Here is an 18073-nt window from a genome sequence, read left to right as displayed (position 1 = left end):
GTGTCCTCATTCCAAGTCTGAGGATCCCAATCCTTCACAATCAACCCCCTAACTTTCATATTAGATACTTGATAAGGCTGTGAATTCAACTTTTGTTGTAATTATGTACCCTGAATGTTTAAATTTTGTGCTTGATTTTCAGTGAGGTCAGCCCTGAAGATACTAGAAAGAAGAGATTCTTTTAGGGCCACTGTAGAAGCCCTTTGGTTCTCCGACCATCACTTGAGCTGATATTTTAAAGACTTGAGATTGCTATTTTTCTTTTTGTAAGTGTTCTAGGGCACTCAGAAGTGGCCATCTCCATCTCACAATTCTCATAGCCTATCATACTAGTTAACTGTAGCAGTCACTGGGTCCCTAAGGCTCTTCCTTCACTAGGCACTTTTTTTGCAGCCTACCACAGGCGATATTTTGATTAATTTTGATGTTACTACGTGATTTGGGTTACTAATGTCCCATTTTTCATTGAGCTTAGCACTGTATTTGAGGCCAAGAATATGACCAAACCAACTCCAGAATCCCACCTTTGTAAGTATGTTTCCTAAACCCACTGTTGGTACTACATATCAGTCAGGATCCAGTTAGGGAAACACAAACCATACTAGTTATTTTAATAGAGAGGATTTAATTTAGGAAACTAGTTAAACAGGTATTGGAGGACTGAAAACACAAAAAATGAACACCGAGGTAACTCAGAGATAGTAAAAATAGGTGGGGGCAACAGAGGGAAGGAGCTGGAGTTACATTAGAATATAGACGCTTAGAGAAGGGACCCCATGAAGCTGGCACCTTGCTTTCTGGATAAAGGATGCCATTCAGCTTGTGCTGGCATCTCAGGAGTTGGGATAAAGAACCTCTGGGGAGCAGCCATAAAATCCCAAAAGGACAGGGTCCAGAGAGCTTCTAGGTTGGTGAACACGTGGAGATTTGGGGAGAGTGGTGCACTCCGAGAGACAATGGGAGCTCTGTGCACCTTTCCCCATACCTTGCCCAGTGCATCTCTTCTGTCTGGCTGTTCCCAAGTCATATCCTTTTAAAATAAACCAGTAATCTATTAAAAAAAAAAGAAGAACCTCTGAGGAGAGAGCATTGTTTGGCAGGTGGTGGTGTTTTTGAAGGGGCACAGTGAGGCTGGCTCTGGGTGTACGTGTGGAGGGAAACTGGAAATTGGAACTGTTCCTACCAGGATGAAGAACTGCTGATGGGGTGACACTGACAGTAGCAGCAAGAAAAAGATGAAGTAGTACAGCTGACCCTTGTACGATGTGGTGGGGTGGTTAGGGATGTCAACCTTCCATGCAGTTGAAAACCCACGCATCACTTAGAGTCAGCCTGAGGTGTCTGTGGTTTCCCTGTATCTGTGGTTCTGCATCTGCAGATTCAACCAACCGCAGATTGTGTAGTACTGTAGTATTTACTATTGAAAAAAATCCCAGTATAGGTAGACCCATGCAGTTCAAACCCCTGTGGTTCAAGGATCAGTTGTAATTGCTTTCTCCTTCCTCCCACCTTGCAGTCTCCCTCTAGTGCCCCCTACTGGCAGAGTCTAATATGGAACCATCTGGCAAAGGGAAATATTTGTTCTCGGCAGAGTTTCAACTAAAGCAAAGTATCAAGGGGTGGGTTTGGAGCAGAGTCACAACAGCTTAATAATCAGCCTAGTTCTCTCGATTGTAACCTGGTTGTTAAAAGGATGAAATGAAACCATGTACATTAAATATCTAGAATTGTGCCTGATGCATTGTATGTGTTCAATAAATCTTAACACTTTTTTTTTCCTGGTGTGCACCGAGATGAGCCTATGGGGTCTTTTCCCTTCAATGTAGTGTATTTTTTACACTGATTGGTTTTCATATGCTGAACCATTCTTGCATTCCAGGAATAAATCCCAGTTGGTCATGGTGTATAATACTTTTAATATGCTACTGAATTCAACTTGTTTGCTTTTTAAAAATTGGTATTTACTATATATATACAGAATTTGAGTTTTTAGGGAGAGAGGCAGAGTCAAGGTGACCTTGAAAGTGTAAGTGGAGGGATCTGAATTGAGAGCTTAGACAAGATGGTAGAATAGGAAGACACTCAGCTTACCTACTCTCATGGCACACCAAAGTTACAGCTATTTACAGAGCAAGTATTGGTGAGAAAGACTGGAATCTACCAGAAAAGATCTTCTACAACTAAAGGTATAAAGAAAGAACCACAACTAGACATGTAGGAGGGGCAGAGTCACGGTACAGTCCAGACATATGCCCCCAGGTTGGTGACCCACAAATGAGAGAATAATTACTATTGCAGAGGTTCTCCCCAAGGAGTGAGGGGTCTAAACTCCACGCTGGCCTCCTCAGCCTGGGAGTCCTGCCTGAGGAAGACAAGTCCTCAGAACATTTGGCTTTGAAGACCAGGGAGGATTACTATTGGGAGACCCAGAGGGCTGTGTAGAGACTCCACTCTTACAGGGCACACACAAAATTTCACACACTCTGAGACCCGGCAGAAGCAGTAATTTGAAAGGAATCTAGGTCAAGCCCACCTGCTGACCTTGGAGAGTCTCCTAGAGAGGCAGGAAGCAACTGGAGCTCACCCTGGGGACACAGACACTGACAGGAGCTATTTTGGGGAGCTTGTGGACACTGGCACTGGCAAGTTCCATTTTGTAATCCTCCCTGTAGCTTGTTAGCCTCAGGACCCAGTCCCACCACTGCCTACCAACTTGTAGGCACCAGTACTGGGATGCCTCAGGCCAAGCACAGCCCCACCTGCCAGCAGGCAGGCAGCCTTAAGACTCTCTGAACACACAGCCACCACTGGACACAGCCCTGGTCTACTGGAGGGCCCACAGCTTGGCCTCACATATCACTGCACAGGCACTAGACCCGGGACCCCCAGGGTCCTACACCCAGAGACCCCAGGACCCCAGTGGGAAGGCACCAATCCCAGGACCCCTTGGGCCCCAGTCCTGCCCATCCGTGAGCTGGATCTACCTTGGGATCAGCCTCACCCAACAGTGGGCAGGGACCAGCTCCAGGATAACCACAGCCCTGCAGCCTCCTATGGCAGGACCCAGCCTACCCACCAGCAAGCCAGAACCAGGCCCAGGACATTCTGAGCCCCAACCCTTCCCATCAGCCAGCCCTACACAAGCTCAAGACACCTTGGGGCTTCCCTGTGGCGCAGTGGTTGAGAGTCTGCCTGCCGATGCAGGGGACGTGGGTTCATGTCCTGGTCCGGGAAGATCCCACGTGCTGTGGAGCGGCTGGGCCTGTGAGCCATGGCCGCTGAGCCTGCGCGTCCGGAGCCTGTGCTCCGCAATGGGAGAGGCTGCAGCAGTGAGAGGCCTGCATACCGCAAAAAAAAAAAAAAAAAAAAAAGACACCTTGGACCCCTCAGCCAGCTGCCCTGGGTATATGGCCCCACTCACCAGTGGGTTGACCACAAACCTCAGGACACCCTGGACCCCACAGCCAGCTGTGTCAGGAATCAGCCTCACCCACCAGTGGTCAGACACCAGCTCTGAGACTTCTGGGCCCTGCAACCAGAGGTTCTAGGGCCTGAATCTGCCAGTGGGCTGCCACTAGCCTCAGCACCAGGCTTCATCCACTGGTGGGTAGGCACCAGGCCCAGGAGCACCTGGACCCCAACCCCACCTACCAGCAAGTGGACACTGGCTTCAGGACAACTGCAAGACTCAGCCAACATACCAGCAGGCCAACACCAGCCCCAGCACCCCTTCAGCCCTGGCTCTGTCCACCGGCAGGCCAATTCCAGCTCTAGGACAACTCAGGTCCCCGTCCCACCCACCAGCAGGCCAACACCAGCTCTGAGATACATTGGACTCCTCATCCAGCCATCCTGAGATCTAGCCCCGCTCACAAGTGGGCCATTATCAGCATTGGGACACCCTGGAACCCACAGCCAGCTGTGTCAGGAACTGGCCCCACCCACCAACAGGCTGACACTAGATCTGGAAATCCTGGCACCACAATTACCCACCCCAGAACCTGGCTCTGCCCACCAGTGAACCAAAAGTAGCCCCTGGGACCTCCTGGAGTTCACAGCCAGTCGCCCTTGTGATCTGGCTCCACTAACCAGCAGCTGGCAGCCTCTGCACAAAGCAGGGCCTGGCAACTGAACGGACTGGAGGCCAGACACACCTACCAGACTGTAGTCAGACCCCACAACAGAAGGGACCCAGGCAACCCACATACGGAGCACCCCTAGAGCATATAGCTTTGGCGACAAGAGGAAAGTGCACTGCTGGGATGCATAGGATGTCTCTTACAAAAGGCCACTTCTCCAATGTCAGGAAATGTAACCAACCTCCCAGATACATATAAATAAAAACAGAAAGTTAGGAAAAATGATGGCAACAAAGGAATATGTTCCAACTGAAGGAACAAGATAAAACCCCAGAAGAAGAACTAGGTGAAGTGGAGATAGGCAATCTATCCAATAAGGAGTTCAAGGTAATGATCATAAAGATGATCAAAGGAACTTGGGAGAAGAATGGATGAACACAGTGAGAAGTTTTACAAAGCATTAGAAAGTATAAAGAAGAAACAAATAGAGCCTAAGAATACAATAACTGAAATGAAATATACATTAGAAGGAATCAACAATAAATTAAATGATACAGAGGAATGGATCAGTGAGCTGGAAGGACAGAGTAGTGGAAATCACAGAAAAAAGAATAAAAAGAAATGAAGAAAGCATAAGAGTCTTCTGAGACAACATCAAGCATACTACCATTCACATTATAGGGGTCCCAGAAGGAGAAGAGAGAGCGAAAGGGGCAGAGAACATATTTGAAAACATCATATCTTAATAGCTGAAAACTTCCCTAACTTGGGAAAGGAAAACAGACATTCAGGTCCAGGAATCACAAAGAATTCCCAATAGGATCAACCCCAAAGGGACCACACAAGACACACTGTAATTAAAGTAGCAAAAAGTAAAGATAAAGAGAGAATATTAAAAGCAGCAAGGAAAAAGCAACAAGTTAGTACAAGGGAATGCCCATAAGTCTATCACCGGACTTTTCAGTAGAAACTGTGCAGGCCAGAGGGAACTGACACAATAGATTTAAAGTGATGAAAGGGGAAAACCTACAACCAAGAATATTCTATCTGGCAAGGCTTTCATTCAGATTTAACAGAGAGACCAAAACTTTTACAGAGAAGTAAAAGCTTAAAGAGTTCATTACCACCAAATCAGCTTTGCAAGGAGTATTAAAGGGAGTTCTCTAAGTGAAAAAGAAAAGGCCACAACTAGTAACATGAAAATTACAAAAGGAAAAAGCTCACTGGTAAAGGCAAATATACAGTGAAGATGGTAAATCAACCAGGTACAGAGCTAGTATGAAGGTTAAAAGACAAAAGTAGTAAACTTGTCTATGTCTGTAATAAGTAGTTAAGGGATACAGAAAACAAAAAGTTGCAAAATACGTCAAAACCAGTAATCATGAGGGGGAGTAAAAATGCAGAATTGTTAAAATGTGTTTGAAACTAAGGGATCAGCAACTTAAAATAATCATATCTGTATCTATCTACCTATCTATCCATCCAACCATCCATCCATCAATCTAGAAAGAGATTGCTATAATATAAACCTCATGGTAACCAAAAACCAAAACTCTATAATAAATACACACACAAAAAAGAGAGAGGAATCCAAACATAACACTAAATATAGTCATCAAATCACAAGGAAGATCAAAAGAAGAAGAGAACAAAAAAGAACTACAAAAGCAATCCCCCAAAATTACAAAAATGGCAAAAATTACATAGCTATCAATAATTACTTCAAATGTAAATGGACTAAATACTCCAAACAAGGGCAGGGAGTGGCTGAATGGATACAAAAACAAGACCCACATATACATATACATATATACCCATATATATAGTGACTCTACAAGAGACTCACCTCAGATCTAAAGACACACACAGACTGAAAGTGAGGGAATAGAAAAAGGTATTCCATGCAAATGGAAATCAAAAGAAAGCTGGGGGTAGCAATACTTATATCAGGCAAAATAAACTTTAAAAACAAGACTATCACAAGATACAAAGAAGAATATTATGTAATGATCAAGAGATCAATCTAAGAAGAAGATAAAACAACTGTAAATATATAGGCATCCAACACAGGAGTACATAAAGCAAACATTAACAGATATAAAGGGAGAAACTGACAGTAACCCAATAATAATAGAAGATTTTAACACACCATTTACATCAATGGACACATCATCCAGACAGAAAATCAATAAGGAAACACTGGCCTTAAATGACACATTAGACCAGAGGGACTTAATTGATAGAACATTCCATTCAAAAGCAGCAGACTACACGTTCTGTTCAAGTGCACATGGAACATTCTTCCAGGATAGATCACATGCTAGATGACAAAAATATATCAGTAAATTTAAGAAAACTGAAATCATATGAAGCATCTTTTCCAACGACAATGCTATGAGACTAGAAATCAACTACAAGAAAAAACTGCAAAAAACACAAACACATGGAGGTCTAAACAATATGCTACTAAACAACAAATGGATCACTGAAGAAATCAAAAGAAGAAATTTAAAAATACCTGGAGACAAATGAAAATGAAAACACAGTGATCAAAAATCTATGGAGGGAGATGCAAGAGGGAAGACATATGGGAACATATGTATATGTATAACTGATTCACTTTGTTACAAAGCAGAAACTAACACACCATTGTAAAGCAATTATACCCCAATAAAGATGTTTAAAAAAAAATCTATGGGATGCAGCAAAAGCAGTTCTAAGAGGAAAGTTTATAGTGATACATGCCAACTCAGGAAACAATATCAAATAAACAACCTAATCTTACACGTAAAGGAATTAGAAAAAGAAGAAAAGACAAAACCAGAAGTTAGTAGAAGGAAAATAAATCATAAAGATCAGAGCAGAAATAAATGAAATAGAGACAAAGAAAGAAAGAAAGAAAGAAACTAAGAGCTGATTCTTTGAAAACATAAGCAAAATTGACAAACCTTTAGCCAGACTCATCAAGAAAAAAACAGAGAAGGCCCAAATCAGTGAAATCAAAAATGAAAAAGGAGAAGTTACAACTGACACCACAGAAATACAAAGGATCATAAGAGCTTACTTTGAACAGCTATATACCAAGAAAAATGGAACAACCTAGAAGAAATGGGAAAATCCCTAGAAATCTACAATCTCCCAACACTGAACCAGGAAGAAATAGAAAATATGAACAAACAAATCACCAGCAATGCAACTGAATATGTAATAATAATAATAAAAGAGCTCCCAACAAACAAAAGTCCAGTACCAGATGGCTTCATAGATGAACTCTACCAAACACTTAGAGAAAAGTTAACACCTATCCCTCCTCAAACTATTCCAAAAATGTTGCAGAGGAAAGAATGCTCCTAAACTCATTCTACAAGGTCAGCATTACCCTGATACAAAGATATCACAAAAAAAGAAAATTACCAAAAAAAAAAAAAGAAAATTACAGTCCAATATCACTATGAACATACCTGAAAATATCCTCAACAAAATATTAGCAAACTCAATCCAACAATATATTAAAAGGACCATACACCATGATCAAATGAGATTTATCCCAGGGATGCAAGGATGGTTCAAGATTTTGCAAATCAATCAAGGTGATACACCATGTTAACAAACTGAAGATTTAAAAATACTGTGATCATCTCAATAGATGCAGAAAAAGCTTTTGACAAAATTCAGCCCCCATTTATTATGAAAACTCTCCACAAAATGGGTATAGAAGGAACATACCTCAATGTAATAAAGGCCACATATGACAAGCCCACAGCTCACATAATTCTCAACAGTGAAAAGCCGAAAGCATTTCCTCTAAGATAAGGAAAAAGACAAGGATGTCCACTCTTGCCACTTTTATTCAACATAGTACTGGAAGTTCTAGCCATAACAATCAGATAAGAAAAAGAAATAAAAGAAATAAAAGGAATCCAAATTGGAAAGGAAGAAGTAAAACTGTTGCTCTTTGCAGGTGACATGATACTATACATATAAAATCCAAAGGACACCACCAAAAAACTACTAGAGCTCATTGATGAATTTGGTAAAGTTGCAGGATACAAAATAAATATACAGAAATCTGTTGCATTTCTATACTCTAAGTACAAACTATGAGAAAGAGAAATTTAAGGATTTACAATTGCATTAAATAGAATAAAATACCTAGGAATATAAATCTAACGCAGGAGGTAAAAGACCTATATTCAGAAAACTATGAGACACTGATGAAAGAAATGGAAGACAACACAAATAGAAAGATATTCCATGTTCATGGATTGGAAGAATAAATATTGTTAAAATGACTATACTACCAAGACAATCTACAGATTCAATTCAATCCCTATCAAAATACCAGTGGCCTTTATCCTAGAACTAGAACAAATAATTTTAAAAACTTGTATGGTAGCACAAAAAACCCTGAATAGACAAAACAATTTTGAGAAAGAAGTACAGAGCTGAAGGTATCATGCTCCCTAACTTCAGACTATACTACAAAGCTGCAGTCATCAAAACAGTATGGTACTGGCACAAAAACACATAGAGCAATGGAACAGAAAAAAGAGCCCAGAAATAAATCCACACATTTATGGTCAATTAATCTGTGACAAAGGAGGCAAGAATATACCGTGAGGAAAAGATATTTTCTTCAATAAGTGGTGCTGAGAAACTGGACAGCTACATGTAAAACAACGAAATCAGAACATTTCTCACACCTTATACAAAAATAAACTCAAAATAGATAAAGAGCAAAATGTAAGACCAGAAACCACAAAATTCCTAGAAGAAAACATAGGCAGAACACTCTTTGACATAAATCATAGTAATAGTTTTTTTTTGAATCTGTCTCCTAAGTCAAAGGAAACAAAAATATACAAATGGTACTTAAAAGCTTTTGCACAGCAAAGGAAACCATTGACAAAACAAAAAGACAACCTACTGAATGGGAGGAAATATTTGCAAATGATATGACCAATAAAGGGTTAATATCCAAAAATATATAAATGGCTCATACAACTTAATATTAAAAAAACAAACAACCCAATAGAAAAATGGGCAGAAGACCTAAGTAGACATTTTTTCCAAATGACCACTTGGCCAATCAGCACATGAAAATATGCTCAACATCACTAATCATCAGAGAAACGCAAATCAAAACCACAATGAGATATCACCTCACAGCTGTCAGGATGGCTACCATCAAAAAGAACACAAATAACAAATGTTAATGAGGATGTGAAGAAAAGAGAACCCTTGTACACTGTTGGTGGGAATGTAAACTGGTGCAGCCCCTGTGGAAACAGGACAGAGGTTCCTCAAAAAACTAAAAATAGAAACTACCATATAGACCCAGCAATTCTTTGGGTATATACCCAAAGAAAATGAAAACACTAATTCAAAAAGACACATGCACAAAACAGAAACAGACCCACATACATAGAAAACAAACTTATGGTTACCAAAGAGGAAGGTGCAGGGTGGGGGGAGAGGGATAAATTAGGAGTATGAGGTTAAGAGATACAAACTTCTATACATAAAATAAGCAACAAGGATTTACTGTATAGCCCAGGGAACAATATTCAATATCTTGTAATAACCTATAATGGAAAATAATCTAAAAATATATACACATATATGTGTATCACTAAATCACTTTGCTGAACACTTGAAACTAACACAACATTGTAAATCAACTATACTTCAATAAAAAAGATACATGCACCCTAATGTTCAGAGCAGCATTATTTGCAATAGACAAGATATGGAAGCAACCTAAGTGTTCATGAATAGATCAATAGATAAAGAAGATGTGGTATACATATATACAATGGAATATTACCCAGCCATAAAAATGAATGAAATTTTGCCATCTGCAACAGCATGGATGGAGTTGGAGGGTATTATGCTTAGTGAAATAAGTCAGACAGAGAAAGACAAATACTGTATGTTATCATTTATATGTGGAATCTAAAAAATAAAAACAAATGAATGAGTAACAGAAACAGATTCACAGATATAGAAAACAAACCAGTGGTTACCAGTAGGGAGAGGGAAAGGGGGAAGGGACAAGACAGGTACAAGGGGATTAAGAGGTACAAACTACTATGTATTAAATAAATAAGCTACATGGATATATTGTACAGCAGAGGGAATATAGCCAATATTCTATAATGACTTTAAATGGAGTATAATCTGTAAAATTTTGAATCACTTTGTTGTACACCTGAAACTAATATAATAAATCAACTATGCCTCAATAAAATATAAATAAAATAAAATAAAAAGGAATTATAACTAGAATTTCCTCACCAGTCTGCTCTGAAAGCCATTGGATTCATGAGCTGTTTAGAGGAAGGTGCTCTCTCTCCCCTGCTCTTTCAGTATTCGCAGTTGTAATTGCAAGTGGATGTAGCTAAAGACAAATGTGAAACATAAACTGAGTGGTTTAGAAGAACAATTTGGAGAGCCTAACTCTTTCTAAATGCCAGGGACTTTCAGGGGTTAAGAGCCTGAAAAGAATGTCAGGCTAGCTGACCAGAATTTTTATGATTAAAGAGAAAAGTTGGCTCCCCTGGATCTCTGATCTATCCCAGTGGGAAAAGGGGCAGACCCCTCCTACTGCAACACTACTCCATCCTTGCTGCTGGAGGACACGCACGGGGAGATACCTGAGGGGGTCACCTGCTTGCTTTCCCTTCTGTTTGGCAGTGAAGTTGAAGATCACCAGCCTTGTCCTGTAGCAGGGAGAGACATTTTGGAGGGGAAAAAAAGTCCCCAGGTTTCCCAGGAGCACTTGGGATAAACGTAGGGTTTCCAAAGATTTCTGATGATAAGAACAACCTGAGGCACTTACTCTCCCTTGGAAATGTTGGTTCTGTTGAGCTGAGTTGGGAACTCACATGCTGCCATTTAAAAAAAGTGGCCCAGGTGATTTTTATCATCAGGCAAGTTTGGGAAGCCCTGCCCTAGGGCAAGAGGGCAACTCCTCCTGGCCCTTGAGCTCATGCCTGCGAAAGGGAGCTGATATAATATTTAACCCCTGAAGAGATACATCTGTTTGGAGAAGATCTGTCTAGGAAAGTTACAGGGCTACAGTTACTATTCTGTGGAGGACGAAATTGGTTGGGGCTCTTCTGAAGTTCTGTAGTTATGAATGACAGATCATGTCATTGAAGGGCAAGTTTTCTTCTTGAAATCAGCTTGGGTTTGGTTGCAAAACACAGCAGACTTGAAAATCCAGCTGTTTACTTCACGATGGAAACTGGGGATGGTGCTGCCACTACCGAGCCAGGGTCTGAAGTGCGTGTCCCTGAGACCCCGGGTCATACCTGATGCTCTGCCAATGACGTGGTGCATGGAAAGGCCTCTAGGGTGTCTTTCCTCTCCCACAGCTGGAATTGTTCCCCAAATGCTTGAAAGCAAAGGCACTTGGAGCTGGCCAGGAAAGAGCAGGACCTCAGAGCTTTGTGAGAGTTGCTATGAAAGTTTAAGTGTCATCACAACTAGAGATTCCTGGGGTGGGAAGGAAAACAGACAGTCATGAAACAGGTCTCTATTTCTAGTGAGCTGACCCGGCAGGAAAGTTCGGTTAGATTCCTGAACATGTGGTGGACACATCAAGGGCCCCTGCACAGCTAGAGGCCCTGGAGGGGTCCTCTGCTATTTCTACAATCGTGGTTTGGGTAGGATGCAAACAGAGCCTTGATGCAGTGCCTAACACATCTAAAAAAGTACCGCCTGGCACATAAGATGGGCTCAGTAAAAACTTTCTGAATGAGTGAATGAATGGGAAGAGAGAGAGCTTGTCATTGAATTGCAAATCAGAGGTCTCCAATTGTTGACAATATATGGAGAAAGATTCAGGCTTCATTTCTCAGACCTTTATTCTTCTAAACAAAGTTCAGGGCTCTGCATGTTCTACTCTGTTAACCACAGAAGCCCAAAGTTCTTCCATAACTAATCTGAACCTGGGATTCCTTTGCTCTGCTCTCAGGAGCTCTCACAACCTCTTTCCCCTTGAAGCAGTGTAAGGATGATGGAGCAGGGCCGCGGCCGCATGGAAGATTTCCCTCTCAACGTGTTTTCGGTCACTCCTTACACACCCAGTACTGCTGACATCCAGGTGTCGGATGACGACAAGGCGGGGGCCACCTTGCTCTTCTCAGGCATCTTCCTGGGACTGGTGGGGATCACGTTCACCATCATGGGCTGGATCAAACACCAAGGAGCCTCCCACTTTGAATGGACCCAGCTCCTTGGGCCCATCCTGCTGTCAGTGGGGGTGACATTCATCCTGATTGCCATCTGCAAGTTCAAAATGCTCTCTTGCCAATTGTGCAAAGAAAGTGAGGAGAGGCTCCCGGACTCAGAGCAGATGGCAGGAGGACAATCATTTGTTTTCGCTGGTATCAACCAACCCATCACCTTCCATGGGGCCACCGTGGTGCAGTACATCCCTCCTCCTTATGGCTCTCAAGAGCCCATGGGGATGAACACCACCTACCTGCAGCCAGTGGTGAACCCGTGTGGCCTCATACCATCTGGAGGGATGGTGGCCACCATGCCAAGCCCTCCTCAGTACTACACCATCTACCCTTCAGAGAATGCTGCCTTTGTTGATGACCAGGACTACCTTTCCTCCGTGGACGGTGGAAATGACAGGTAGGATGTGTGCCTTGGCGATGCTCCCCTTCCAGCTGTGGCGGTCACGGTCTATGGCTGTGTTTGGTCTGTAAGGAAGGTGGTGGGAGACTGCAGATCTCCATGTGGCCCGTTGCCAGGATGGTGGCATTGGTTCTGAGAGTGGTGCTGTGGGCTGTAATGCATTTTGTGCTTTCTGCTCCCTTTTCAGGACCGGCCCTGATGCTGAGCAGATAGAAGAGACACAGCTGGGAGATGAGGACTCTGCCTGCTTCTCTCCTCCCCGCTATGAGGAAATATGCTCCCTCCCTCGCTAGAGACTATGCGGCTGGGGGCACAGAGTTTTAGTTTTTTGCTGACAACTGAAGTGTTCTATGCTGTGACCTTCAGAAGTTAGACAACAGAGCAGCCCAGGAAGCCTGACATACCATTCGAGGTGGGGAAGGGGGAAATGGGAGGTAGAATCTCTCTGACTGTTAAAAATTAGGCTAGTGTGGGGATATGCACTTCCGATCCAGCTAGAAATCCCCTGGATATGGCTCAGGATCAGGAATTTCACCTGTTTATTCACCACCCACCCCTTTCCCACTGGAACGCACTGGTGTCTTAATTTGAGCTCCAGTAGCCAAGGGAAAACTCACTACTGCTGTGACTTTGGGAGTTTCCACAGTAGTGAGAATGGGGGTAGGGGAAGGAAGCAGGGAATAGAAAACGGGCTCAAATGGAGATTTCCCAGTTCCTGTTCTCACCTGGGGATCTTCATACGTATAAGAACTTGGTTGCCATCTGGCGTCCCTTGAGGACTCTGGCATCTTAAAGGCTGCAAAAATAAATGAATTAAATGGAATAAAATAATGTCTTCTGTTAGAACAGTATTAGATAGTTGGCTAATAAAATAGACAACTGATGGGAACATACTGTGTAGCATAGGGAACTCTACCTAATGCACTGTGATAACCTAAATGGGAGGGAAGTCCAAAAGCGGGGGGATATCTGTATGTGTATGGCTGATTCATTTTGTTGGGCAGTGGAGGCTAACGCAACATTGTAAAGCAACCATACTCCAATAAAAATTAATAAAAATAAATAATAAGACGATTATGTCAATAAATCCTTAAGTTACCACGGACAGACACATCACAGCGACTCTCAGCTGTCGATGTTCTCTCTAGCAAGGCTGAAGCTTGAGGTGCCCACCCCAGCATGGGATTTGTGCTGGACCCAGTGGCCAACAGAACACGAGCACCTCCCTACACATAGATGAGATCTGTTAAATTAGACAGAATAGAGCTGCTGTGTCAACACCTGGAAAAGCATGTCATGGAAACAATCTTTACGGTCAAGATAAGCTCACCTTCTTTATAAAAATACTTAGGTGCTCTTAATCTCCCAGAATCTGGGCTGTGTAATAAACAACCAGAACAGATCCACAGGCTTTAGAAGAGACAGACTAAACCATCAGAGTTTAAAAGAAAGTGTTTTCCATAGGCTACAAAGGTAGGCCACTCAAGGTAAGGGTACGTGGCTCATCCCAAAGGAAGACCAGGATTTAGCAATCCTTTAGAGTTTGGGTACTGAGTTCATATATGGAGTGATTTTTACTAATCTTTATCAGAAGTATCTAGTTTTCCAAGTATATGATTAAAATAAGCTTGGTATATTATTATTGTGATTTGTATTATATCTTAGGGGCGAAATCTCTTTTTTAATTTAATTTTTATTTTATATTGGGGTGTAGTTGATTTACAAGACTGTAACACACTCTCCTTTAATGGTCATTGCTACTTTGCTTTTTGGATCTATATTGTACTTCAATTTTTTTAACATCTTTATTGGAGTAAAATTGCTTTACAATGGTATGTTAGTTTCTGCTGTAAAACAAAGTGAATCAGTTATACATATACATATATCCCCATATCCCCTCCCTCTTGCGTCTCCCTCCCACCCTCCCTATCCCACCCCTCTAGGCGGTCACAAAGCACCGAGCTGATCTCCCTGTGCTATGCGGCTGCTTCCCACTAGCTATCTATTTTACATTTGGTCGTGTGTATATGAATATATATGTCCATGCCACTCTCTCACTAGGGACGAAACCTCTTTGTATGAGAATTCATTTTCATGTTCAGTGATAGCAGGTGATTGAAAAATATGACTCAGTTAACAGAAAATAGCTTTTTGCTCGGCATATTCATGAAACACTGGACTCCTGGCTGAGGGCCATCAGTTCAGGGAGGACGTTAGGTGACAGAGACATAGTTGAGCACCACCAGTGGCATGCCCACCGGCAACGCCCACACACCTGCCTCCCTCATCCCTCTCCCTCGTCATCCTCACCCACTGCATAACTTTATGTTCCTGGATTTGGGTACCAATGAGCATCAAGGGTAGTTCAAAAGGGAAAGAGATGTTAAGAAAGGACAACCACGTGTGAAAGGTGGGACGGTGGGACAGCTACTTTGTCTCAGTGATGCCTGGAGTCCGATGTGCAGGGAAGTGGCCTTGGGGGCTTTTTAGCTCTAGGCTGCAGTCATTCAGCACCAACTGTCCCTGTTCCAAGGCAGACAAAGTGCTAACGCAGAGGTAATTTATGCTTCTGGAGACAGTGCGCCAGAGCTGACAGCTCAAGGTGGGAGGTGGGGCTCAGAAAATAGGAATTCAGCACTTATTTATTGAGCACGTCCTCTGTGTCAGGACCCGGGCCATCAAGTAGGGTTATAACATTGAAAAACTGAACCCGCAGAAAAGCAGCTACGGCTAGTCTAGAGAGAGAGAGACAGCTACTGATCGCTTATGCCCTGACACCCAAGATGGGTCCTGGAGCCATAAGAGGGATTTGGACTAGTCAGGAGGGTCAACAGAGCTGACTTGGGAAAGTGAAGTCAGGACCACGGTCCTGTATAACCTCGGGAGCACCGTTACATGGACAGCCATGACATCGGACTCCCTGGACCTCTGAGGCCGGTGCCAGGAGCTAAAGGAACAGCAGCTGATACTAGACAAAGAGGAGGAGGAGGGGCCAGCTGTGTAAACCTTTTTATTTTGCTGCTGCTACAGCCTTCAAACAGAGCTGCCGGGCTTCCCTGGTGGCACAGTGGTTGAGAGTCCGCCTGCCAATGCAGGGGACACGGGTTCGTGCCCTGGTCCGGGAAGATTCCACATGCCGCGGAGCAGCTGGGCCCGTGAGCCATGGCCGCTGAGCCTGCGCGTCCGGAGCCTGTGCCCCGCAACAGGAGAGGCCACAACAGTGAGAGGCCCGCGTACCGCAAAAAAAACCGCAAAAAACAGAAAAAACAGAGCTGCCTTCCAGCACCTGGGAAATTATATCCACCAGCTCTCTGGCTTCGAAGCAACCCCACCATGTTCTCTTTCTGTTTTCCTTAGGGGTTGCAGGGGCCAACGTAATGGGAAGCCCACCAACTGGCCCCTGGACTCTGACGCCAGGTCTTCGCTGGTCTCTTTGACCAGCGAGGACACACTTCTGGCAGAGCTTCAGGTTTGTTTTCTGGATATTTGTCTTTTCTCATTCTCTCTCTCAGTATCTTATCAGCGGTGAACGGAGGACTGTGATCTAGGGAGAGTGAATTGGGGTCTGTCTGGTCCCAGCTATGCCATCCACCCTGAGATTCCTGCTGTGGAACGTGGCCCTGGCTTTAGGCACATGCTTAAAGGTCCAGTGTCCAGGCCAGAACCCATGGGCCATTGTCGGCCTTGTTAAACATCTTAGTATGTGTCTGCAGAGCAATTGGGAAGTCATTGAAGAGTTTTAATGACGAGGGAGCTGTGATCTGATTCTGAACACTTCCTGGTTAGGGCAAGACCCAGAGGCACATAGGGTGTGATACTGACCTTGCTGGGAAAGTCCAGATGTCAGTGACCGGAGCACCGGGAGACATCCCTCTCCTCTACCTTCAGTCTTCACCGGGGTGCCATGGCTGGGCATGCTCTGGCAATCTACACATCATTCGGAACAAAGCCAAAAAGGTCTTGTTAATCAAAGGGGATGGGTGTCTTAAGAACTAAATGTTCACATCTCTCGGGAGCCAGTTTGGGTTGGGCCTCTGGTCTGGAGGCACTGATGACCGCCGCCAACCTTGATAGGACAGGAACGGACCCTCCAAGCCTGGGTAATGAGGCCCAGGCACCAAAGGGAAGAAACTTTCATAAAGCTCTTAGACTTCTTTCTCCTCTCGGGCTGATCTCTCCTGCAGTGTGGGTCTGGCCACGCCCTCTGCAGGGCCCTGAGAGGTAGGCATCCTGCAGGGATGGCAATCGTTTTTCCTTTCGCTCCACTGAACCAGGCACGGGTCTAAGTTTCAAATGCAGCAAGTGGCTCTGCTCAAAAACAGCCCTTTAAGTGCTCCCCCCACTTTTTTGGGGGGTGGGGTGTACAGTGTAAAAACAAAACACTTGTTTGTGATAAGCTGGCCTTGGGTGGCTGTTTTCAGCTTCGGCCCTCTGGGGTTCGTCTTTGGCCTTGTTTACTATCGGCTCAGTGGTGTGGGGCTGAGCTGAAGGTCCACACCCCCAGGGGGCTGGTGTTTCTCCCCCAAAACGGAAGTGCCTCACAGTGGTCGTGGGATAGACACCTTCTTACCAACCGAGAGAAGGGGGCGGGCAGCCTAGCTCTCAGTAGTGTCCCCGCCTGTCACAAGCAGGCAGGCAGACTGCCGCTTACACCCCTTGACAGTCACCAAGGGCCTCACGCAAAGCCCTCTATGGATGCTTGGTTCCTGGCGAATAACAAATATGAAATGAATAAACGAAGAACTTTTCAAATAGCTAACAACCACTCTAGTTCAACTTAGCTCTTTTTTTTTTTTCTCATTATGTAAAATTTCAAACATGTACAAGATTAGAGAGAATAGTATATGAAACCCTATGTAGCCATTACTCACCCTCAACTCATGGCCAATCTTATATCTTTTATCCTCCCACCCATAATCCCCCACCTGGATTTTTAAAAAGCAAATCCAAACCATCAAGTCATTTCATCCTAAAACATTTCATTGTGTATCTTTAAAAGATAAAAACTCCAAAAAATACAACACCATTATTACACCCCCCAAATTTATAATAACTCCTTAATGTCTTCAAATATTTTGTCATTATTCAATGTCTTCAGTTTTCTCTATTCTGCTTAATTTTTTACCTCTTTGTTTTGTTTGAATCAGGATCCAAATGAGATTGGCTTTTGGATAAATGGATCCTTAATTTCTGTCTATATTATACTATATTTTGGAGGCAGAGAGTTCGCAAACTATTCACGGTAGCAGAATCATATTTATTAAATTTCACTTTCCCCCAAAAAATGTTTTTCAAGGTTTTTTGCTTTATATTTCCCTGGCAGTTCCCTGAAACTCTAGGAC

At 43.4% G+C, this 18073-nt stretch overlaps 1 protein-coding gene and 1 long non-coding RNA gene across 3 annotated transcripts in view; one reads left to right on the top strand and one right to left on the bottom strand.

Moving 5' to 3' along the window:
* Positions 1-527: 527 nt before the first annotated feature.
* Positions 528-18073, bottom strand: part of LOC116750817 — a 34413-nt gene continuing 16867 nt past the window's right edge. Inside the window, exons 5-12 of one of the 2 annotated variants that reach the window (XR_004349105.1) lie at positions 16554-16658; positions 13457-13527; positions 12700-12796; positions 12170-12371; positions 11396-11579; positions 10736-10801; positions 10377-10479; positions 528-1051 (exon numbers count right to left, since the gene is read on the bottom strand). This is a non-coding gene — a long non-coding RNA (uncharacterized LOC116750817). The other variant, XR_004349106.1, reaches the window with a different exon arrangement.
* Positions 11604-13671, top strand: TMEM174 (transmembrane protein 174). The gene is made up of 2 exons (XM_032626046.1): positions 11604-12728; positions 12919-13671. Exons 1-2 carry the CDS (start codon positions 12100-12102, stop codon positions 13022-13024), a joined length of 735 nt encoding a protein of 244 aa, XP_032481937.1. The 5' UTR covers positions 11604-12099; the 3' UTR covers positions 13025-13671.

Source organism: Phocoena sinus, chromosome 3, assembly GCF_008692025.1.
Source record: "Phocoena sinus isolate mPhoSin1 chromosome 3, mPhoSin1.pri, whole genome shotgun sequence".
NCBI classification, from domain to species: domain Eukaryota; kingdom Metazoa; phylum Chordata; class Mammalia; order Artiodactyla; family Phocoenidae; genus Phocoena; species Phocoena sinus.
Note: the sequence above shows the minus strand (reverse complement) of the source record. Positions and strands in the feature narration are given on the sequence as shown.